Source organism: Canis lupus, chromosome X, assembly GCF_048164855.1.
Source record: "Canis lupus baileyi chromosome X, mCanLup2.hap1, whole genome shotgun sequence".
Classification (NCBI taxonomy): domain Eukaryota; kingdom Metazoa; phylum Chordata; class Mammalia; order Carnivora; family Canidae; genus Canis; species Canis lupus.
The window spans coordinates 78252565-78278642 of record NC_132876.1 but is presented as its reverse complement, the minus strand read 5'-3'; the positions used below and the strand labels follow the sequence as shown (position 1 = coordinate 78278642).

Below are 26078 nucleotides of genomic sequence, written 5' to 3'. Positions count from 1 at the left end.
AACACACACACACACACACACAGATATATAGATGATAAGTAAACACAAGCAATAAAATGGGATCATAGGGGATCCCTGGGTGGCTCAGTGGTTTAGCACCTGCCTTCAGCCCAGGGTGTGATCCTGGAGTCCCCGGATTGAGTCCCACATCGGGCTTCCTGCATGGAGCTTGCTTCTCCCTCTGCCTCTCTCTCTCTCCCTGTGTCTCTCATGAATGAATAAATAAAATTTTAAAAATATAAAAAATAATAATAAATTGCAACTGCCCTTTCTCCAACACATGCTTTAAAAAAATGGGATCATAGAAAATGCTCAAATAAAATAAGAGAAAGCAAAAAAAAAAAAAAAAGATAAGAAACAAAGAGGTCTGGGAAGATGGTGGTGGAGTAGGAAGACTCTAGGCTTGGCTTGTCCCACAAATACAACTAGATAACAATCATATCATCCTAAATAATCACCAAATCAACGTGGAAACTGGCAGAATAAACTCCACAACTAAAGGTAGAGAAGAGACCATATCAAGAAGGTAAAAAAATGTGGAGACACATCTTGGGAGAGAAACAGATTATGGCCACCATGGTGGAAAGGAACTGCAGTTGCAGAAAAAGGCAAGAGACAGGCTGGCACACAGGGGAGCCCACAAGAGGCAGACAAACCCCCATGGAAATTGGCTTGGAAAGTGAAAGGGGCTGAATTTTGTGAGTTCTTGCAACAACTAGGGTTAAAAGTCTGGAGATTTAAAGGCCAGCAGCATTGGCTCAGGGAAAGCACAGAGAGCATTAGGATGCTCTTAGAGAGAAAGCTGGGCAAACAGCCTGTGGACATACAACTTGAAAATAGCAATCTGAAGAGTGCCTGGGGAATACAATGAGGAAATTATTTGCTCCTCTTGGAGCCTGTCAGTGTCTTCGAGTGGTAGCATTCATGGAAAAACCCATCTGGGAACAAAATGAATGGCAGGCACCATTCCCGCCTCCCAACCCTTTAGGAACGGGACCACTTGTGGGACCCAACCAACGCTTACATTTGCTACCCAACTAGCTTTTGCCAAGCCCACCCCGCCTCTGGTGGAACTTCCCTTCCCAGTCATGCTTGCCTAGGTTCCATTGTGGCAGGCTTCTTCTCCTAGAAGACCAGCCCAAATCCCCGCCCACATTTCATCCCTCCAGCCAGGAGTTTTGTGGGGCCTCAGTTTTGGCAGCAATGTTAAAAGCATAAGCAGACCAGAACATACCTAGTTAAAACTTGCCACACTCAGACCAGGTACCAAATATTGCCCACAACAGGGAAAGAGAGCCTCTGTAGATGACTGGCCTGAAGGATAAAGCAGTCAGGACACAATGGCAGAGCACATGCGGCACAAATTGGAGACATGCTCTGAAGCACTAGGCCCTGGGGAATAGGGGACACTACATTAAAGGGTATTACAGGAACTCTTCTTCATCAGGTGATTATCCTCAAGAACAAGAGAAGAAGCTGACATTCCTAACATATAGGAACATGCATAAGGACTTAGACAAAAGACAGAAAAATTTATTCCAAATGAAAGAACCAGAGAAGGTCATGACCAGAAGTCTAAGCAAAAGAGATATAAGTGACATGCCTGACAGAGAATTTAAAGTAATGATTATAAAAATACACACTGGACTTGAGAAAACACTGGAAGTCACTAGTGAGAACCTTAATACACAGATAAGGAATAACATAACAGAGATAAAGGGTTCAATAAGGGAAATGAGAAACACACTTGATAGAATGAACAGCAGACTGGAAAAAACAGAAGAATAAATTAGTGATCTAGAAGACAGAGTAACAGAAAGTAATCAGGTTGAACGAAAGAGAGAAAAAAATAATTATGTAAAATGAGAATAGACTTAGGGAACTGAGAGACTCCATCAAACATAATAACATTCATATTATAGGGATCCTAGAAGAAGAAAGAGAAAAATGGGCAGAAAATTTACTTGAAAAAATAATAGTGAAGTAAGTCAGTCGGAGAAGGACAAACATTATATGTTCTCATTCATTTGGGGAATATAAATAATAGTGAAAGGGAATATAAGGGAAGGGAGAAGAAATGTGTGGGAAATATCAGAAAGGGAGACAGAACGTAAAGACTGCTAACTCTGGGAAACGAACTAGGGGTGGTAGAAGGGGAGGAGGGCGGGGGGTGGGAGTGAATGGGTGACGGGCACTGGGGGTTATTCTGTATGTTAGTAAATTGAACACCAATAAAAAATTAAAAAAAATAATAGCTTAAAAAATCCCTAATCTGAAGAAGGAAATAAATATCCAGATCCAGGAGGCACAGTGATGCTCCAACAAAATCAGTAAAGCATATTCACACCAAAACATATGGTAATTAAAATGACAAAATATAGTGATGCTTACAGGCAGCAAGTCAAAATAAGACAATTACATACAAGGGAAATCCCATAAAGCTATAAGTAGACTTTTCAGCAGAAACCTTGTAAGACAGAGGGAATGAAGTGATATATTCAAATTGCTGAATGGGAAAAATATACAGCTAAATTACTCTAACCAGCAAGGCTATCATCCAGAATAGAAGGAGAGATAAAGTTTCTCAGACAAACAAAAACTAAAGGAGTTTATTATCACTAAACCAGCCTGCAAGAAATATTAAAAGGAACAATTTGAGTAGAAAGGAAGGATTATAAATGAGTATATGAAGGTAGGAAACACAAATGCAGTAAAAATGAACACTTCAGTAAAAAATCAGTTAAGGAACTCAGAAAATAAAAGGTTTTAAAATATGGCACCATATACCTAAAACATGAGAAGGACAGGAATAAAGAATGAGTTCAAACTTAAATGACCATCAACTTAATATAGACTGTTATATACAAGAGATTTTCTATACAAACTTAACTCTAACCATAAACCAAACACACTAATATGTATACAAAGAATGAAGAGAAAGAAACCCAAATGTATTACTAAGGAAAACCAGCAAATCATGAAAGAAAGAATGATCAGAGAAAAACTACAGAAACAACCACAAAACAAGTAATAAAATGACATTAAATACATGTATATATCAATAATTACTTAGAATGTAAATGGACTAAATGTCCCAATAAAAATACAGGTTAATACAATGGATTAAAAAGCAAGACCTATCTAGATGCAGTCCACAGGAGATGCTTTTTAGACTGAGATACCTGCAGATTGAAACTAGGAGAATGGAGAAACATGTATCATACAAATGGATGTTAAAATAAAGCTAGAGGAGCAATAATTGTATCAGATAAACTAGATTTTAAAACAAAGACTGTCACAAGAGACAAAGAAGGATACTGTGTAGCTAAATGGAGACAATCCAACAAGAAGATATAACAATTATAAATATTTATGCGTCCAAATGTGAGCACTCAAATACAAAAAAACAGATTAAAACAAATATAAAGAAACTAATTGGTAGTAATGCAATAATAGTAGATAGGGGACCTTAACATTCCGCTTACATCAATGAACAGATAATCTAAACAGAAAATGTACGAGGAAACAAAGGTTTTGAATGACACATTATACAACATGGATTTAACAGATATATTCAGAACATTCCATCTTAAAACACAACACACATTTTTTTCAAGTGCACATGAAACATTATCCAGAATAGATCACATATTAGGCCATAAAACCAGTCTCAACAAATTAAAAAAAAAAACAAAATCATACCATGTATCTTTTCTGACCACAACATTATGAAACCAGAAATCAATCACAAGAAAAAAATTTATAAAGACCACAAATACATGAAGGTTAAATAACATACTACTAAACATGAATGGGTAAAACAAGAAATAAAAAAAGTACATGGAAACAATTGAAAATGAAAACAAATGGTCCAAAACATTTTGGATGCAGCTAAAGCAGTTCTAAGAGTGAAGTTTATCGCAATAGAGACCTACCTCCAGAAGCAAGAAAAATCTCAAATGATCTTACACCTAAAGTTAGAACAAGGTAGAAAAAGAAAAACAAAGAGCACCTAGCTGGCACAGTCAGTAAAGCATTTGACTCTTGATCTCAGGGTCATGAATTTGAGTCCCATGTTGGGGGTAGAGATTAATTAACAGAGTTTTTAAAAAGATTAAAATATTCTTTTTTGAAATATTTTATTTATTTATTCATGAGAGACAGACAGAGAGAGGCAGAGACATAGGCAGAGGGAGCAGCAGGCTCTTCACAGGGAACCTGATGTGGGACTTGATCCCCAGACCCTGGGATCATGCCCTGAGCCCAAGGATGACACTCACCCGCTGAGCCACCCAGGCATGCCCAAAAATATTCTTAAAAAAGAAAAAGAACAACAAAACCCCAGAGCAACAGAAACAAGGGAATAATAAAGATTGGAGCAGAAATAAATGGTATAGAAACTAAATAAATGGTAGAACATACCCTTGAAACCAGGAAATGGTTCCTTAAAAAAAATCAATAAAATTGATAAACCTGTAGCCAGACTTATCAAGCAACAATAGGAAGGGACACAAAGAAAACTACAAATGTAGGGGATAAATAACAACCAACGCTTAAGAAATACAATCATAAGAGAATATTATGTAAAATTATATGCCAACAAATGGGACAACCTAGAAGAAATGGATAAATTATAAGAAATATATAACCTTCCAAAACTGAAAAGGACCAAATAGAAAATTTGAATAGACTAATTACCAGCAATGATATTGAATTAGTAATCAAAAAACTCTCAACAAACAAAAGTCCAGGACCTGACAGTTTCACACGTGTATTCTACCAAACATTAAAGGATTAATACCCATTCTTCTCAAACTATTCCAAAAAATAGAAGAGGAAGGAAAACTTTCAAATTCATTCTATGAGGCCTGAATCAGCCTGATAAAAAATTATATATAGATACCACAAAAAAAGAGAATTACAGGCCAATATCTCTGATGAACATCGGCGCAAAAATCCTTAACTAAATACTAGCAAACTGAATCCAACAATGCATTAAAAAGTCATTCATCACCATCAAGTGGGATTTATTCCCAGTATGCAAGAGTGGATAAGTATTCATAAATCAATCAACATGATATACCACATCAATAAGAAAGGATAAACATCTTATGATCATTTCAATAGATGTAGAAAAAGTATTTGACAAAGTACAACATCTATTCATGATGAAAGCTCTAAACAAAGTAGGTTTAGAGTGAATATATCTTAACATATTAAAGACCATGTATGAAAAACCCATAGTAAACATCATACTGAACGGGGGAAAACTGAGAACTTTTCCCCTAAACTCAGGAGCAAGAGGAGGTACACTCTCACTTTTATTCAACATAGTACTGGAAGTCTGAGCCACAGCAATTAGGCAACAAAAAGAAGTAAAAGGTATCCAGAATGGTAAGGAAAAAGTAAAACTTCCACTATATGCTGATGATATGTTACTATATATAGAATACCCAAAAAACTCCACCAAAAAACCACTAGAACTGATAAATGAATTCAGTAAAGTCCCACAGGATACAAAACTTTAAAAAGATTTTATTTATTTATTCATGAGAGACACAGAGAAAGAGGGAGGCACAGACACAGGCAGAGGGGGAAGCAAGCTCCATGCAGGAAGCCTGAAGTGGGACTCGATCCTGGGACTCCAGGATCATGTCCTGCACCGAAGGCAGGCACTAAGCTGCTGAGCCACCCAGGGATCCCCACAATATACAAAATTAATGTGAAGAAATCTGTTGCATTTCTATACACCAATAATGAAGCAGCAGAAAGGAAATTTGAGAAAACAATCCCATTTAAAACTGCACCAATAATTATTATTTTATATCTAGGAATAAACCTAATCAAAGAGGTGAATGAAGTATACTCTGAAAACTATAAACACTGATGAAAGATATTGAAGATGACACAAAGAAATAAAAAGACATTCCATGCTCATCAATTGGGAGAACAAATATTGTTAAAATTTCCATATCACCGTAAGCAATCTATGCATTTACTGCAATTCCTATCAAAATATGAACAGCATTTTTCACAGATTAGAAGAAAAAAAATCCTAAAATTTATATGGAATCACAAAAGGCCCTAAATAGACAAAGCAATTTGGAAAAAGGAAAACAAAGCTGGAGGCATCATAATTCTGTATATCAAGTTATATTACAAAGCTATGGTCATCAAAACAGTATAGTAGTGGCACAATAATAGAGATCAATGGAACAGAATAGAAAACCCAGAAATATGGTCGATTACTCTCACAAAGCAGGAAAGGATATCCAGTGGGAAAAAGTCATCTCTTCAACAAACAGTGTTGGGGAAACTGGTCAGCTATATGCAAAAGAATGATATTGTACCACTTGCACCACACACAAAGATAAATTGCAAATGGATTAGAGATCTAAATGTGAGACGTGAAACCATAAAAATCATAGAAGAGTGCATCGGCAGTGAGGTTTCTGACATCAGCCATAGCAATATTTTTCTATGATATGTCTTTTGAGGCATGGAAAATAAAAGCAAAAATAAACAACTATTGGGACTACATAAAATTATAAAGCTTCTGCAACAGTGAAGGAAACAATCAACAAAACTAAAAGTCAAACTACTGAGTGGGAGAAGATATTTGCAAATGACATATCTATTAAAGGGTTGGCATCCAAAATATACAAATAACTTATACAAATCAACACCTGAATACCAAATAATCCAATTAAAAAATGGGCAGAGGACATGACCAGATGTTTCTTCAAAGAAGACATCTAGATGGCCAACAGGCAAATAAAAAAAAGATGCTCAACCTCACTCATCATTAGGGAGATGCAAATAAAAACTGCAATGAGTTATCACCTCACCCCTGTCAGATTGATTAAAATTAAGAACAGAGGAAATGGGGTGCCTGCGTGGATCAGTGGTTGAACATCTGCCTTCAGCTCAGGTTGTGATCCCGGGATTCTGGGATCAAGTTCCACATCAGGCTCACAGCAGGAAGTCTGCTTCTCCCTCTGCCTGTGTCTCTGCCTCCCTTTCTGTGTCTCTCATGAATAAATAAATAAAATCTTTTTTTTTCTTAAAGAACAGAGGAAACAACAGGTGTTGGTGAGGATGTGGAGAAAGGGGAACACTCATACACTGTTGATGGGAATGCTAATTTGTGCAGCCACTGTGGAAACCAGAATGGAGGTTACTCAAAAGCTAAAAATAGAACTATTCTTTTATCTGGTAATCACATACTGAGTACTTCCAAAATACAAAAAAAACAAAAAACAAAAAACCCCCACCAATTCAAATGGATACATACACCCCTGCATTTGTAGCAGCATTATTTATGATAGCCAAATTATGGAAGCAGCCCCAGAGTCCATTGACTGATGAATGAATAAAGAAGATGCGGTATGTGTATGTATATGTATACGTGTATCTATATCTATCTGTCTATAACGGAAAATCATTTAGCCATTAAAAAAATGAAATCTTGCCATTTGCAATGACATGAATGGAGCTAGAGCGTATAATCTAAGAAAAAGAAGTCAGAGAAAGACAAATACTATATGATTTCACTCATGTGGAATTTAAGAATCAAAGCAAATGAGCAGAGGAAAAGGGAGAAAGTGAAAGAGAGACCAAGGAACAGACTCTTAACTATTGAGAACAAACCGATGGTTACCAGAAAGGAGATGGGTGGGGGGAATGGGTGAAATAAGTGATGGGGATTAAGGAGGGCACTTATGATGATCACTAGGTGATGTATAGAATTGTTGAATCACTATATTGTACACCTGAAGCTAATATAACACTGTATGTTAACTATTCTGGAATTAAAATAAAATCTTAAATAAAAAGGAAATGATACCAGAAGGGAGCTAGAGTGTGGGAAACTAACTACAACAGAAATGTTAAACATCTGGATAAATGTATTTTCTGAATCTTAGAGTCCTTTGAAACATGCAGGCAAAAAATAACATATTATTATTATATTATATTATATTATATTATATCCCCAATGTCTGTATGTGTAGAATATTAGGTAAATATCGCATGAAGTGAGAAGCATAAATTGGCATGTGAAAGTAAAATTTATACATTCATATTGAAGTGGTAACAAATTGATTCTATTCAGACTGAAAAGTTAAATGTATATTTTCTAATCCTTAGGGAAACCATTAAAAATTCTGCCAGATTAATAGTAAAAATCACTGAATAAAAAAAGAAATACTAAAAACTGTTCAAATCAATTTTGAAAAAGCAGAAAAATAAGGAAGGGTTGAAGTAAAAAAAGGGGGGGACAGAAAAGACATAAGAAAATAGTACATCTAAATCCAAATATAACAATAATTACATGGAAGGTAAATGGCATAAGCACACTAATAAAGAGAGAGCCCAAAATATTTTGGGTTAAAAATCCCATTACATGAATATAAGATGTAAAGGCTAATCTCTTCAGGAAAAAGAAGACAGGGAAAGACTTCTCAGCCTATTTTATGAGGCCAGTATTTTTTTTAAAGATTTTATTTATTTATTCCTGAGAGGCAGATAGAGAGAGAGAGAGAGAGAGAGAGAGAGAGAGGCAGAGACATAGGCAGAGGGAGAAGCAGGCTCCATGCAGGGAGCCTGATATGGGACTCGATCCCAGGACCCCAAGATCACGCCTTGGGCCAAAGGCATGTGCCAAACCACTGAGCCACCCAGGTGTCCCTAGGACACCAGTATTATCTTGAAACCCAAACCAGAGAAACAATGGTACAAAAATGAAAAATATCATTCAATGCCTCCATCATCTTAGGCACAAAAGTCCTCAAAACATTTGGCAAATCAAATTTGGCCATTCATAAAATAAATGGTAGTACAATATAACCAAGCATGGTTTATACCAAAAATGTAAGACTGATTCAATATATAAAAATTAATCAGAGGGGCGTGGCAAGATTGAGGGGCAGGGCAAGTGGCTGAGGAGTAGGCTCCCCAAGTCACCTGTCCCCACCAACTTACCTAGATAACTTTCAAATCATCCTGAAAAACTATGAATTCAACGTGAGATTTATTTATTTATTTTTAATAAATTTATTTTTTATTGGTGTTCAATTTACCAACATACAGAATAACACCCAGTGCTCATCCCGTCAAGTGTCCCCCTCAGTGCCCATCACCCACTCACCCCTACCCCCCGCCCTCCTCCCCTTCCATCACCCCTAGTTTGTTTCCTAGAATTAGGAGTCTTTATGTTCTGTCTCCCATTCGGATATTTCCCACACATTTCTTCACCCTTCCCTTATATTCCCTTTCACTATTATTTATATTCCCCAAATGAATGAGAACATATCAATGTGAGATTTAAAGAGAGAACAACTGGAATGCTACAGAGAGAAGAGTTTGCACTTCTAAAGTACAACTCATTTGTAGCCACTCTGCACTGAGCAAACTAACTTTAGAAAGAAGAACTCAACACAAAAGAATCAGAAACAGTACTCTCTCCCACAGAGTTACAGAATTTGGATTACAATTCAATGTCAGAAAGTCAATTCTGAAGCACAATTATAAAGCTACTGGTGGCTCTGGAAAAAAAGCATAAAGGATTCAAGAGACTTCATGACTACAGAATTTAGATCTAATCAGGCTGAAATTAAAACTCAATTAAATGAGATGCAATCCAAACTGAAGGTCTTAACGACGAGGATTAATGAGGTAGAAGAAAGAGTGAGTGACATAGAAGACAACTTAATGGCAAGGAAGGAAGCTGAGGAAAAAAGAGATAAACAATTAAAAGACCATGATGAAAGGTTAAGGGAAATAAATGATAGCCTAAGAGGGAAAAATCTACATATAATTGGGGATCCAGCGAGCGCCAAAAGGGACAGAGGGCGAGAAAGCATATTTGAACAAATCATAGCTGAGAACTTCCCTCATTTGGGGAGGGAAACAGGCAATCAGACCCAGAAGATAGAGAGGTTCCCCCCCTTAAAATCAATAAAAACCCCTCAACACCTCGACATTTAATAGTGAAACGTAGAAATTCCAAAGAAAAAGAGAAAATCCTTAAAGCAGCAGGAGATGAGAGATCACTAACTTATAGGGAGAGAAATAGTAGATTAACAGCAGACCTCTACACAGAGACCTGGCAGGCCAGAAAGGGCTGGCAGGTTATATTCAGGGTCCAAAATGAGAAGACCATGCAGCCAAGAATACGTTATCCAGCAAGGTTCTCATTCAGAATAGAAGCAGAGATAAAGAGCTTCCAAGATAGGCAGAAACTGAAAGAATATGTGACCACCAAACCAGCTCTGCAAGAAATATTAAGGGGGCACTGTATAAGAAAGAGGAAGTCCAAAGAAATAATCCACAAAACCAAGGACTGAATAGGTATTATGATGACAATAAATTCATATCTTTCAATAGTAACTCTGAACCTGAATGGGCTAAATGATACCATGAAACACACAGGGTTTCAGACTGGATAAAACAGCGAGACCCATCTATTTGCTGTCTACAAGAGACTCATTTGAGACCTAAGGACACTTACATCCTGAAAATGAAAGGGTGGAGAACCATTTACCATTCAAATGGTCCTCAACAAAATGCAGGGGTAACCATCCTCATATCAGATAAATTAAAGTTTATCCCAAAGACGGCAGTAAGAGATAAAGAGGGACACTAAATCATACTTAAAGGATCTATCCAACAAAAGAAACTAACAATAATGAATATTTATGGCCCTAATGTGAGAGCTGCCAAGTATATCAATCAATTACTAACCAAAGTTAAGACATACTTAGATAATAATACACATATACTAGGAGACTTCAACACGGTGCATTTCTTTCAAATGACAGATATTCTAAGCACAACATATCCAAAGAAACAAGAGCTTTAAATGATACACTGGACCAAATGGATTTCACAGATATTTACAGAACTTTACATGCAAACGCAACTGAATACACATTCTTCTCCAGTGTACATGGAACTTTCTCCAGAATAGACCACATACTCAGTCACAAATCAGGTCTTAACCGATGCCAAAAGATTGGGATTGTCCCTTGCATATTTTCAGACCATAATGCTTTGAAACTAGAACTCAATCACAAGAAGAAATTTGGAAGAAATTCAAACACATGGAAGTTAAAGACCATCCTGCTAAAAGATGAATGGTCAACCAGAAAATTAGAGAAGAATTAAAAAGATTCATGGAAACTAATGAGAATGAAGATACAACTGTTCAAAATCTTTGAGATACAGCAAAAGCACTCCTGAGAGGGAAATCCATTGCAATACAAGCATCCCTCAAAAAATTGGAAAAAAACGCAAATACACACCTAACCTAACCTTGCACCTAAAGGAGCTAGAGAAAAACCAGCAAATAGATCCTACACCCAGCAGAAGAGAGTTAATAAAGATTCGAGCAGAACTCAATGAAATTGAGACCAGAAGAACTGTGGAACAGACTAACAAAACCAGGAGTTGGTTCTTGGAAAGAATTAATAAGATAGATAAACCATTAGTCAGCCTGGCATGGGACTCGATCCCGGGTCTCCAGGATCAAGCCCTGGACTGAAGATGGCGCTAAACTGCCGAGCTAAACTGCCGAGCCACCCGGGCTGCCCAACAAATGATTTTAAAAACATCTTATGAGCAGCTATATGCCAGTAAATTAGGCAATCTAGAAGAGATGGACGCATTTCTGGAAAACCACAAACTACCAAAACTGGAACAGGAAGAAACAGAAAATCTGAACAGGCCAATAAATAACCAGGCAGGAAAATGAAGCAGTTATTAAAAACCTCCTAAGACACAAAAGTCCAGGGCCAGATGGCTTCCCAGGGGAATTCTATCAAACGTTTAAAGAAGAAACAAAACCTACTCTACTAAAGCTGTTCTGAAAGATAGAAAGGGATGGAATACTTCCAAACTCATTCTATGAGGCCAACATCACCTTAGTTCCAAAACCAGACAAAGACCCCACTAAAAAGAAGAATTATAGACCAATATAATATCCCTGATGAACACAGATGCAAAAATTCTCAACAAGATACTAGCCAATAGGATCCAACAGTACATTAAAGAGATAATTCACCATGACAATGTGGGATTTATCCCTGTGATGCAACGCTGGTTCAACACTTGTAAAGCAATCAATGTGATAGATCATATCAACAAGAGGAAAAACAAGAACCATATGATCCTCTCAATAGATGCAGAGAAAGCATTTGACAAAATACCGCATCCATTCCTGATCAAAACTCTTCAGAGTGTAGGGATAGAGGGAACATTACTCAGCATCTTAAAAGTCATCTATGAGAAGCCCACAACAAATATCATACTTAATGGGGAAACACTGGGAGCCTTTTTCCTAAGATCAGGAACACTACAGGGCTGTCCACTCTCCCCACTGCTATTCAACACAGTAGTAGAAGTCCTAGCCTCAGCAATCAGGCAACAAAAAGAAATAAAAGGCATTCAAATTGGCAAAGAAGAAGTCAAACTCTCCCTCTTTGCAGACGACATGATGCTGTACTTAGAAAACCCAAAAGTCTCCACCCCAAGATTGCTAGAACTCATACAGCAATTCGGCAGTGTGGCAGGATACAAAATCAATGCCCAGAAGTCAGTCGCAATTCTCTACACCAACAATGAGACTGAAGAAAGGTAAATTAAGGAGTTAATCCCATTTAGAGTTGCACCCAAAAGTATAGGATACCTAGGAATAAACTTTACCAAAGAGGTAAAGGATCTATACCCTAAAAACTACAGAACACTTCTGAAAGAAATGGAGGAAGACACAAAGAGATGGAAAAATATTCCATGCTCATGGATTGGAAGAATTAATATTGTGAAAATGTCAATGCTACCCAGGGAAATTTACACGTTTAATTGAATCCCTATCAAAATAGCATGGACTTTCTTCAGAGAGTTGGAACAAATCATCTTAAGATTTGTGTGTAAACAGAAAAGACCCCAAATAGCCAGAGGAATATTGAAAAAGAAAACTAGAGCCAGGGTCCTCACAATGTCGGATTTCAAGTTGTACTACAAAGCTGTGATCGTCACGACAGTGTGGTACTGGCACAAAAACAGACACATAGATCAATGGAACAGAATAGGGAATCCAGAAATGGCCTCTCAACGCTATGGTCAACTAATATTCAACAAAGCAGGAAAGACTTTCCACTGGAAAAAGGACAGTCTCGTCAATAAATGGTGCTGGGAAAATTGGACATCCATGTGCAGAAGAATGTAACTATACCATTCTCTTACACCATACACAAAGATAAACTCAAAATGGATGAAAGATCTAAACATGAAACAGGAATCCATCAAAATCCTAGAGGAGAACACAGGCAACACCCTTTTTGAACTTGGCCACAGCAACTTCTCGCAAGATACATCCATGAAGTCAAGGGAAACAAAAGCAAAAATGAACTATTGAGACTTATTCAAGGTAAAAAGCTTCTGCACAGCCAAAGAAACAGTCAACAAAACTAAAAGACAACCTACAGAACGGGAGAAGATATTTGCAAATGACCTATCAGATAAAGGGCTAGTATCCAAGATCTATAAAGAACTTGTGAAACTCAACAGCAAAGAAACAAATAATCCAATCATGAAATGGGCAAAAGACATGAACAGAAATTTCAGAGAGGAAGACATAGACATGGGCAACAAGCACATGAGAAAATGCTCCACATCACTGGCCATCAGGGAAATACGAATCAAAACCACAATGAGATACCACCTCACACCATGAGAATGGTGAAAATTAACAAGGCAGGAAACCACAAATGTTGGAGAGCATGTGGAGAAAGGGGAACCCTCTTGCACTGTTGGTGGGAATGTGAACTGGTGCAGCCAATCTGGAAAACTGTGTCGAGGTTCCTCAAAGAGTTAAAATAGAACTGTCCTGTGACCCAGCAGTTGTACTGCTGGGGATTTGCCCCAAAGATGCAAATGCAGTGAAACGCTGGGATACCTTCACCCCAATGTTTATAGCAGCAATGTCCACAATAGCCAAACTGTGGAAGGAGCCTCGGTGTCCATCGAAAGATGAATGGATAAAGAAGATGTGGTTTATGTATACAACGGAATATTACTCAACCATTAGAAATGACAAATACCCAACATTTGCTTCAATGTGGTTAGAACTGGAGGGTATTATGCTGAGTGAAATAAGTCAATTGGAGAAGGACAAACATTTTATGGTCTCATTCATTTGGGGAATGTTAAAATAGTGAAAGGGAATAAAGTGGTAGGGAGAGAAAATGAGTGGGAAATATCAGTGAGGGTGACAGAACATGAGAGACACATAACTCTGGGAAAGGAACAAGGGGTAGTGGAAAGGGAGGTGGGCAGGGGTTTGGGGGGACTGGGTGATGGGCCCTGACAGGATGAGCAGTGGTTGTTATGCTATATGTTGGCAAATTGAACTCCAATAAAACAAAATATACAAAAAAAACCCTCAACCAATGTTTTCGAAAGTATAGGATTAGATACACCAAGCAGATATTAAGGTAAATAAAAGTAATGTCATAATATCAGAAAAAAAATTGTTTTTAGGCAAAATGTCAAAAATACCAAGTTTCCAGAAATATTTTCCTTACACTTTGATAAAATATTAATTTCACCAGGAACATATAGCAGTTGTAAATTTTTTTATAATTACTTATATAGCTTCAAAATTGACAGAGTTACAAGGAGACATCAACACATTTTTCATCTCAACAAGTAGAGAATACCTCAGAAGTATGTTTAGAACATTTGAGCAAGATTAACAAACGTGACTTGACATATATACTATAGTAAACTCAACTGTAAAATGTATATTTTTTTCGGGGATCCCTGGGTGGCTCAGCAGTTTAGTGCCTGCCATTGGCTCAGGACATGATCCTGGAGTCCCGGGATCGAGTCCCACATCGGGCTCCCTGCATGGAGCCTGCTTCTCCCTCTGCCTGTGTCTCTGCTCCTCTCTCTCTCTGTGTCTCTCATGAATAAATAAAATAAATAAAAATAAAAAAAAATCTTAAAAAAATGTATATTTTTTTCAAGTGCTTATGGAATGTTTACCAAAAATGGCCTTTTGTTGGTCCATGAAGCAAATATAAATATGTTTCAAAGAATTGAAATAATAACAAGTACAAGAATGAAAAAAAAAAAGGATGCCTAGGTGGCTTAGTGGTTGAGCGTCTGCCTTTGGCTCAGGACATGATCCTGAAGTCCTGGGATAGAGTCCCACTTTGGGCTCCCTGCATGGAGCCTCCTTCTCCCTCTGCCTGTGTCTCTGCCTCCGTGTGTGTGTGTGTGTGTGTGTGTGTGTGTGTGTGTGTGTCTCTCATGAATAAATAAGTAAAAGCTTTAAAAAAATTAAAAAGAATTACAAGAATGTAGTCAAGAATGTAATCAAACTGGAAATGGCAGGGGCACTTGATCTGCCAAAAAGGAAGCTGGTGGGTTGACTGGCTCCAAATTCCTGGAGGCCTCCTGCTGTGTTAGGCATTAACCCTTTAGTTGCTAAATGGTGGTTAGTAGGTCCCAGCAGTCCTAGATAAAGGGATGAAGTGCCCAGGGTAATAGGGTACCTGGTGGGGAAACTAAGAAAGCCAGGAACAGTGTTTATTTACCAAATAATCTAGAAATAATTTAAAAGTCATTATGTCCACACAATCATGAATCTGAGGAATATCAGTCCTATTTTTTAATCATTCTTATTTAATAGGTAAATTATAGCACCCGATGCTTATAACTCAAAAAAAACGAAAGTCTGAAAATTAATGAGCTGAGCACTTAACTCCAGAAGGTAAAAAAAAAATCAAAAGAAAGTGAAAGAAATAGAATAATGATAAGTAAAAAATTGTTAAATGGGAAACAAAGACATAACAGAAAAGTAAAGAGTCAAAAGTTGATTATTTTTAAAAACTTGTAAAAGTGAAAAACTTTTGGCAAGATTGATCAAAACGAAAATGAGAAGATACCAATAAACAATATTAGAACAAAAGAGAGGCTATAACTGCAAATACAACAGAGATTTAAAAAATCCTAAGTTGGACGTCTGGGTGGCTCATTAGTTGAGCTTCTGCCTTTGGCTCGGGAAGTGGTCCAGGGGTTTTGGGTTTTTTTTTTTTTAATACACTGTAAGTCTTTATTACAAACCAAACCTTCCTCACATTGATGCTAGGCAGCCCTAAATGCATGGATGTTTTATTTTCCAAAATATCATCAGTAAATCAGCTGGTTTGAACTTGCAACACATTTTTCTGTAGAAACAATATTGTAAATCATGGTTTGTTTCAGAAACTTGTCTGAAAAACCCTATTGAAACTATAATGCAGCTCTATATCTGAAGTTAAAACTATACATAGAGAAAACATATTTTTCTTTTCCTATTTTTGTATACACCATAAATATAATTAGGCAAATGGGAAAGACAAAATAACCTTCAGTAGATACAATAATTTTTAAATGTGTTGAATTAGAGATAACTAAACCAAATGGAAAAGATGCCTTCAGTAAAATGGGTTTTTAGATTTGCTTTTGGATGTTAGCAATTGAGAAAAATTAAATTTATTTTGGGAGTGATAAAATAAATGGAGAGATGTGAAGACTAACAGGAATTTGTGGGCAGTCTCAGAGTCTTTGAACATTTGTTGTAATTTTTTGTTCATTTAATTTTATTTTAATACTTTTTACTTTTTCCCTTGGTATTTATAGACTGCCAACACCAACAATTAAGTCAGTTTTATTTATTTGAATTATAATTAAAGCATATGTTTTTATTTGAAAGCACCAAACTTCTCTAACTGCCTCTCCTAATCTTTCATGGTTAAAAGTTCTTCTGAACTCCTTTAGATTAATTTCTCTATTTTACTGCATTATATTTTTCTTATTATTATTAATATTTTCTGCTTACTTCCTTTTTTTGGTACTTCTACAGATATACACCAAATAGAGCTTTATTGAAAATATGTATTCATAGATCAATGGAACAGAATAGAGAATCCAGAAGTGGACCCTCAACTTTATGGTCAACTAATATTCGATAAAGGAGGAAAGACTATCCACTGGAAGAAAGACAGTCTCTTCAATAAATGGTGCGGTGTTTTGGGATTGAGTCCCACATCAGGCTTCCTGCATAGAACCTGCTTCTTCCTCTGCCTGTGCCTCTGCCTCTGTCTCTCTGTGTCTTTCATGAATAAATAAATAAAACCTTTAAAAAATAAAAAATCCGAAGATAAGAACTTCAAGCAAATAAATTTAAAAAGTGAAATGAAAGAGAAAAATTCGTAGAAAACCATAACTTAAAAATATTGACAAGTAGAAATAGCAAACTGGAATGATTCTATAACTATTTTTAAAAATTGCATCAGTTAAATTTTTTCTTATAAAGAAGATAGCAGGCTCAGATGTTTTTATCTGGAAGCTGTGTCAAATATTTAAAGAACACATAGTTTTTTGGATGACCTCTATCAGAAAATAGAATGAAAGGAAATCATTTGTACTTCATTTTATGTCGCCAAAATCAAATAGAGAAACATGAGAACCATGGAAAAATTACAAACCAAGCTCATTCATGAACAAAATGCTAAATTCCTAAATAAAATATTAATGAACTAAATCCAGCAGTTTTTATTTATCCTAGGACTGTGAGATCAGTTCAACACAAGAAAAACCTGTAATGTAATTCACATTAACAAATTAAAATAGAAAATTAACATGTCATCTTAAGAAATATAGAAAAGATTTTTAATAAAGTTCAAAGTCTACTTATTAAAAAAATCCTATTGGCAAACTCAGAATAAACTGGAACTTCCAGTGCACCTGGGTGGATCAGTGGTTGAGCATCTGCCTTTGGCTCAGGTCTTGATCCCGGAGTCCTGGGATTGAGTCCTGCATCAGGCTCCCCATGGGGAGCCTGCTTCTTCCTCTGCCTCTTTCTGTGTTTCTCGTGAACAAATAAAAAATCTTTAAAAAATTAACTGGAACTTCCTTAACCTGTTAAATGGTATCTACAAAAAACGACTGCAAATTTACTCAATGGTGAAACTTTAAAAACATTCTCTTTAGGGATGCTTGGGTGGCTCAGTCATTTAAGCAGTTAAGCTCTGCCTTTGGCTCAGGTCATGATCCCGGGGTCCTGGGATCAAGCCCCATATATGGTTCCCTGCTCAGTAGAGAGCCTGCTTCTCCATCTCCCTCTGCTGCTCCCCTTGCTTGTGTTCTCTCTCAAGCTCTCTCTTGCTGTCAAATAAATAAATAAAATCTTAAAAAAACCCATTCTCCTTAAAATTATGATCAACATAACAATACACACTATTAACATTTCTATTCAGCATTGTACTTAAAATGGTGTGTTTGAGGTGAGAGGTCCTAGGAGTACAGTAATATAAGAAAAACAGATACAAAAATATAAAGATGAGAGGTGAAAAAGAAAACTGTCATTAACCTATAAGTTATCAAAATTAATAATAAAGTTAATGAGGTTATTTAGTTACAAATGCAATAGACAGTAATTACAATTATATTTGCATACATTAGCAATAAACTGCTATGAAATGCAATTTTCTAAAAAGGTATTGTTTACAATAGCAACAAGAAATAAAGAAATTTCTTATAATGATGTACAAGTCCTTTCAAATCATAAAACTTCACTCAAATTACATGAAAAGATTTTAAATAGATGGAGAGATATACTGTGTTTACAGAAGACCCAATGTCACAAAGTCGTTAACTCCACCTTAAACTGATCTACAGATTGAATGCAATTCCAATCAAAATCCCCAAATTTTGTCTGTGTGTATAACTTGAAAAGCTGATTCCAAAATTTATGTGGGCAAAAATTTTCACTGCAGTATTGTTCATAACCAAAAACTAGAAACTACCTAATTGTGCACCAACAGTAAAATGGATAAACAAACCATGAGATTTCACAAAATGTAGTACTACACAGCAAGGAGAATAAATATAACTACATGCAACAATAATATAGATGGCACACAAAACACAACATTGAATGAGAAAACAAGTCCAGATGAACATACACAGTTTTCCAAGCACTTTATACATATTAATGGACTTAATTCTCAGAACATCATTGATTGTGTTAATCTCCTCACCCATTGTCCCCTTTGGGACCAGGCAGTTCTAAAAAGGATGCTCCAAGCAAAAGGTAATTCAGATCTTTCAGTGGTAAATAGACTCCTCAGCAAGGGAGGTGAGACAGACTTTGCCTAGGGCAAGATATGGCAATCACTAAGTTTATTGTCTCTGTGGTCTGATATAATTCAGTCAATCACTAATGAGAGACCGTCTTAGGCACAGTCCACGCTTGCCTATGGTGAGTAGTAGGGTGAGTGGAAGTACAGCAATAAACATATGCTATGTGCCAGGTTCTGAGCTTGATGCTGAGGATATGATGGGCAAAAAGACCACACATCCATCTTCTAGTTTAAATAATAACTAACATTTATGGAGCACTTACTATGAGCTGGACATTTTAAGCATTTTATATACTTTACTCTCTAATCTTTATAACAACACTATTATTCACTTCTTTTTACAGATGAAGAAATGGATGCACAGGGAGGTAAAGAGACTTGCCCAAAGTCACAGAGGCAGGAGGTGGCAGATCTGGGATTAAAACCTAGGCAGTCTGGATCCAGACATCTGAATCACTGAATTGTCCCAACAACACAGTGTGAGAAGAATTAGTTCTGTTTTGCAGCCGAGGAAAGAGACGCTCAGAACTAAAGTGGGCACATATTTGTTTTGTACCCTCTATGTAACAGAGACTATACTAGGAGACTTACATATATTTTTCTGCAACCTGAAAGAGTTCACAGGAATACAGGGTCCTAACTCTAGAGGACCCAAGTATGCAGAGACTGGTTTGCCTGCTTGCCAACTGAACCCAACAGCCCCTTGGAAAGAATTAAAGTGGTTGGCTGGATGGGGGGTGGGATGTAATTCTCCGTCTCATCCAGGTCCCTAGATCTCTAGATGAGTGAGTGAAATTCCTGGTGGAGAGAAGGAAAGAGAATAGGAGGCTGGGTTTTTCCACCTCTTCCTCTTCTTCCTCTATCTACATCTTGCACACTACACACCATATTTAATATCCTACATCTTCCTGTATTCTCTAAGCAACTACCTCTCTTCCCAATAGTGCTGAGCCTGGACCTCCTCTAGCATTAGCATAGTGCAAGCTTGGTCAGCTGGTCCTCAAGATGTCTGGGTCCCACAGTCCACTGCTATCTTATCTCTGCTCACCTCATGGCTCCTCATGGCTCAGTCCATCCTTGGACTGGAAACACCTTGGTCTACAACCATCCCCTGTTATCTATGGGAAATGGAATACTCCAGTTTTTTTTAAAAAAATATTTACAAGTTTTGTTTGCTTCTCTTTCGCCCTGCTTTTTCTTAAATTTTCAAAGTGAACATTACACAGCAGGCTGTCCCTGAGAGGCTGAATGTTTTCTCTCTCAAATTCCCAGAGCAGCGAAAGTGTCTGTGTGAGCCAAGAAGGAACTGCAGGAGACAGGACATCCAGACTTTCCCAAATCAGACAGGTAAAGACTTATTAGAAGAGGCTTGAGAAAAGGGAGGAGCAAAACTGACCAATGACATGAGACTGGTGTGTATCCAGCACCTGTCTCCTGAGAAATTATGCCAGGAATCATTACCTTATTTCACCCAAGCACTATCAGACAGGACCAATTTCCAAACTCTTCACAGAGTTCATCAAAATGAAACATTCTAGGTTAGCACTGAACAGTTAGTTCCAAACTAGCAATGTCAAATTTCGAACAAGAAGCATTTCAAATAAGCTCTGCATAAGAAAAAAAGTGCCTAGTCAAAAATCCCTCTAAGATGGTCTTTACCTAATCCTCATTCTTTCTCTGTCCTTTATCTCTCTCTTTCTTTAATTCTTTCTCTGTCTTTTCTGACATTATCCTTTTGTTGTTCTACAGCTATTTCATTCAGCTGCTTATCTAGTCCAACTTTCAGGTTCGGATGGGGGTAGAAATGCGGGGGGGGGGGGAACTGTCCTTTGCTCTTCTACACACATTCTACTACCACCACCTTGAAGCCCATGGAAGCAAACCACACTTACAGCCCCTCCTCCGCTGTAGCCCGCTGCTGCCACTGCTGTGTGGAATCCAGATCTTCTGCAACCTGGTTTGGGTGAGCTCTTCCATCTCTTGAGACAGCTTAGGTGTTGCAGCTAATGACACCACTGTCCACAAGGTACTGGGCCTCACTTCCTGTCTTACTATCTCTTCTGTTAATGTGGCCACAGCAGCAGGTGGACAGAGTTGGGACAGGGAGGCGCACTGGGCTTCTGAGCTCTCTGGCAGCCTGTCTCCAGCCCCCTCTCCTCTTTCCTAGTCCTTGCCTGACTTGCCTGCCTCTGCACCTGTACGTACCAGTGGGGGCTTGGGTACAGAGAAAGAGGTTGGGCAGAGGTCAGCAGAGGCCTCTGAACTCCAAGGGCTGTGTACATAGGAGATAAGTTGGAGCCCAGCAAGGAAGGCAGCCAGCAAGACAGCCTAGGTCTGGCCAGTTACTTCCCTCCAATGAAGACAGGACTAGTAGAGTATGCAAATAAAAGACCAAAGATCATGTGCTTATATCCTGTGTGAGGTGGAAACGGTAAAGGTGATGGAGGCAGGTCTCAGTAGCTTTTACAGCTTTGAAATAAAATGATGAGCCTAAGTAGAATGTCAAGTTCTAACTGAGAAACAGAGATCCATATCAGAAATTCAAGGTTTTCAATATAAACAAAATCCCTACTGAAAAATGCAATGTTTTGAGCTAGCAATCAAAAACCAGAACTAGAAGTAGAAGATTCATTGTCTCACTGTTTCCCCCCACCCACAAATGTTATTGCAACTGTTGTCTTCCCCTGAATTCAGCTGTCTTTCCTACCACAGGTCCTTTCCCACTTAAAATGTGCTGCTTGGGGGCACTCTTGGGAGAGATGGACACCATCTAATCATCTTTATGTTCTCCCCAGCCAAGGCTAAATAAATTAGAATAAAACTGACACCTTGGAAAGAGAAGTGAATGCAGCCATTTCTGGGGGGAGAGATGGTAAGCACTGCCCACATGGCTGCCAGCTGCCATTAGGAGTCCTAGAGAGAAAGGCATCATGATCTGATACAGAACCTGACTACAGTTCTTCATGCCAAGTGGAGGCTTAGGGTAAAGGCTGCAGCCGGCTGAGTGTGGGAAGCAGGGAGCAATGACCTCAAAGTAGGACAAGTCCATAGGCCAGAGTCATCTCACCCAGATGTGTCTACTTTACCTTCCCCCCTTCCCCTGGTTGTTTTGAGGCTTTTATGAGTAGAACTCATAACAACATAGCTTACCTGGAAGATGTCCAAGTATACTCTTACTTCATTCTTTTTTTTTTTTTTCTTACTTCATTCTTTTGCAACCTTCCCACCCCCTGAAGAGCCTCCAGTGATTGGCTACAAGGAAGCTCAACTTTCTTCCACTGAGCTGGGCTACACAGAAAGCTCTTGGGAATAGCAATCTCTAATCCCTTTCCTCCAATGCTCTTGGCTGTACTTTGCCTTTTAAGAAGTTCCCTAAAAGTTTATTTTCAGTATCCTAGTCTATACAAAGGTTAGATTTCCTCCAGTTGTGTATAAATCATTCCAAATCTTCAATACATTTCAGAGCCTGCCTATCTAAATGAATGTACTGATGCAGTGAGTCACAGTAGTTAAAAGCAATGGGCTGTGGAGCCATACCACCTGAGTGGAATCCCACCTCTTCCCTCTGCAATGAGATCCTGAGCAGAAGATTTAACTTTTCAGTGCCTCAGTTTTTTCATCTGATAAGAGTATCTATCTGCTCAGGGTTGTTGAAAACTCAACGTGTTAACACACATAAAGCAACCTGGGAAATATTCAAAATACATTAGTTAACCCCTTTTGTGAAGTAAATGATCAATCACCTCTTCAGCTAATCTGAAACTTCTAATGTAATGCTGAGTACACAAGAAACAATAAAAGGAATTTATAACATATTACAAAGGGTTAACATTTATAATAAAGAACTCCTGCCAATCAATTAGAAAGATAAATTTACTTTTACTTTTTTGGTTTTGTGATACAGAAAACCCTAGAAATCATTACATCCAACCTTCTCTGGTAAGAAAATTGAAGCCTAGAGAGGGGAGGTATTTTCCTAAGTGACCAAGTGACCAAGTCCGGGGTAGAACACTGGGGACCTGATTTTTCCCAGTCCAAGGCTTGGAGCAACTTGGACTTTGTTGTTGTTGTTGTTGTTATTAATTGATCAATTTAGTTTGATTTAAGAATGTGGTCTTTCAGATGATCTCAGAACATTTAGAGTCTCAGAACTAGACCTTGGAAGAGATACAACTCTCTTAATCCTAATAAGTCTTCTAATAAGTATTACTCTGCTAATAATTATTTTTTCCTTGGCATTGGCTTTCCTTGCTACTGAGTTGGTTTTTTCTTTTTCTGACAATGCAATATTGCATATACTGTATTTTGTATTACTTTTTAATTGAAGTATAATTAACATACAGTGTTACATTACTTTACAGAATAATTTAATAATTCTATACATTTCTTAGTGGTCATCTAGATAAGTGTACTACTCTTAATCTCCTCTATCTGTTCTACCCCTCCCATCTACCCAGTTTGTTCTCTGTACTTAAGTGTGTTTTTTTGGTGTTTTTTCTTTGTTTGTTTGCTTCTTAAATTCCACAAATAAGCGAAATCATATGGTATTTGTCTGACTGACTCATTTCACTTATCGTAATACTCGCTAGCTCCATCCATGTCATTGAAAATGGCAAGATCTCATTCTTTTTTATGCCTGAATAGTATTTCATTGTGTGTATATGTATATATATGTATGTGTGCATATATATGTATATGTATATATTTTTGTGTGTGTATATATGTATATCACATCTTCTTTACCATTCATCTATTGATGGACATTTTGGCTGCTTTCATATCTTAGCTATTATAAATAAGGCTACAATAAACATAGGGGTGCATATATCTTTTTGAGTTAGTGTTTCCATTTTCTTTGGGTAAATACTCAGTAGTGGAATTGCTGGATTGTATGGTATTTCTATTTTTAGTTTTTTGAGGAACCTCCATACTGTTTTCCACAGAGGTTCCCTCAATTTGCATTTCCACCAACAGTATATGAAGGTTCCTTTGTTCCCACACCCTTGCCATCACTTGTTATTTCTTCTGTTTTTTATTTTGGCCATTCTGACAGATGTAAAGTAATAACTCTTTTTTATTTGCAATGTTAATAATCCTAATAATAACTTTTTACATGTATGTTTTCCATTGTCCACAAAACAACAACATATTCCATATCCTAGTTGCTCCTTACATTCTCACTAGTTTCATAGGGAAACTAAGGTCTAGGGAGATGGGAAAAAGCTTGTCCAAGGTAATTGAGCTGGTTACATGAACCCCCTTCTATGTTTACAGTTTTGTCCTCATGACTCTGCCAAGAGGCAGAAAGATAATTTTAGCAGCAGGAAATCTGAGATAGGAGGCTAGCAGGCTATTGGCAAGGTCTGAAAGGGTAAACCTAGGGTCCAGGCTTGAAAACCCAAGTTAAAATTGCCTGGAACTGGAACTAGCTAGCTGGTTTTTGTTGTTGTTGTCATATTTTTTTTTATCTTGCTTTTGTGGTGTATGTGTTGTTTGTCTGGGTTTTTTGTTTGTTTACCTGTTATCAATTTTGATCCTAGAAGCAGGAGAACTAAACAAGATTTATGGAAAGGTCTCAGGATGGCTGTTCTAAATCAAGCCCCAACCTACTTCTCTAAGCCATGTCTCTCTTTCTAAGCCCATGCTTAACTTGCGCTTGCTGATTCATGGAGTCCCCAAACATAACATATATATATTTTTTAAACCTTTGGGCTTTTGCTCCACCTGAAATGCCTTCTCTTTCCTTCCATTCTCAGTGAAATCTAACTCAATCTTCAAGAACTGGCTCAATGTTGCCTCCTCTGGGAAGCTTTCCCTGTAATCTGGGATAGGCATTATCTTTGGTTCTCATATTGTCTGTATGTTTCCATTTATCTGAGCAAGTATCCACTAGTTTTTACTGGTGTACTTCCCTACTAGACTATGAATTCCTTGAGGATGGGAACTAGACTTCAGTTACCTGCGATCAGTGTTTCCAGTATTCAGCTCAGGTTCTGGCAAGGAGGAAACACTTGCTCAATGAGTATCTCTCTGCCCTAGATGAGATGAACGTATAGACAATCACTATTCGGAAAAGTAAATGTCATAACTGAGATCTATACAGGGAACTGGGTGGGCAAACTAACTAGGTCTGAAAGTAGAAGGTGGTATCTAGAAAGATTTTTTAACCTTGAATGGGGCAGAATAGAATGAGCAAAAGAATGAAGTCCACCCCACCTGAAAAAGTCCAATCAACTGGTTGCAGAAAAAGAGTTCACTCAGTATCAGTGACTCACTCAAGACCAAGATCTGATTCTAAATTGGGTTAACTCTATGGAGAAAAGCACACAGTGTGACTTCCTGAGATTCACAGGTCCTGATCATCCTCCCAAAGTATAGGGTATGTGGGAGAATCCCACTAAAAGCACTATTAAACCCATACTGATGGGTTACAAAATCACAAATGGAGTATCTCTATTAGTAATTCTTAGGAGTATGTGGGTATAAATGCATTTGTAGGGGGTAAGGGTGTACAGGGGAGATTGGCCACATGCTTATAGTTTAGGTGCGGATGTGTATTAGGCTTTCTGTGGCAACCACCTAGGTACCACTTAATTCTTAGTCACTGTTCTGGCCCACTATCCCCCCACCACATTCAGCCTCACACCTGGAGCCCAAGGATTACTGTATCCCAGTCCCAGGAGTGGCTCTCTACAGACCATAGTCACTCAGAGAGAAGAGCAGCTGGAGGCCTGTGGGTGGTATTGCCTGTGGAGGCTACAGAAAAAAGCAGGATCACTAATCTCAGACAGAGCATGGAAGTTCTGAAACATCTCCAGAAATTTGGTTCTTCTTCTCCTACTCCTCTTCACCTTGAGATAGCCCTCTGAAGGACGTAGGCCAGGGATT

The 26078-nt window shown here is 37.7% G+C and overlaps 1 protein-coding gene across 6 annotated transcripts in view; it reads right to left on the bottom strand.

The window, feature by feature from the left end:
- Window positions 1-26078, bottom strand: part of PFKFB1 (6-phosphofructo-2-kinase/fructose-2,6-biphosphatase 1) — a 73841-nt gene that overhangs the window by 47012 nt on the left and 751 nt on the right. Inside the window, exon 2 of one of the 6 annotated variants that reach the window (XM_072818285.1) lies at window positions 25150-25225. The exons of 2 other annotated variants lie outside the window; for them this stretch is intronic. Coding sequence is in view for 2 of the 4 variants with exons in the window: in XM_072818288.1 (XP_072674389.1) it covers window positions 21083-21167 (85 nt within the window). In the remaining 2 variants the exon portion in view is untranslated. Of the gene's footprint in view, window positions 1-17793; window positions 17955-21082; window positions 21399-25149; window positions 25226-26078 lie in introns of those variants that run through there. 3 more of the 6 variants (XM_072818288.1, XM_072818283.1, XM_072818286.1) reach the window with 3 other exon arrangements.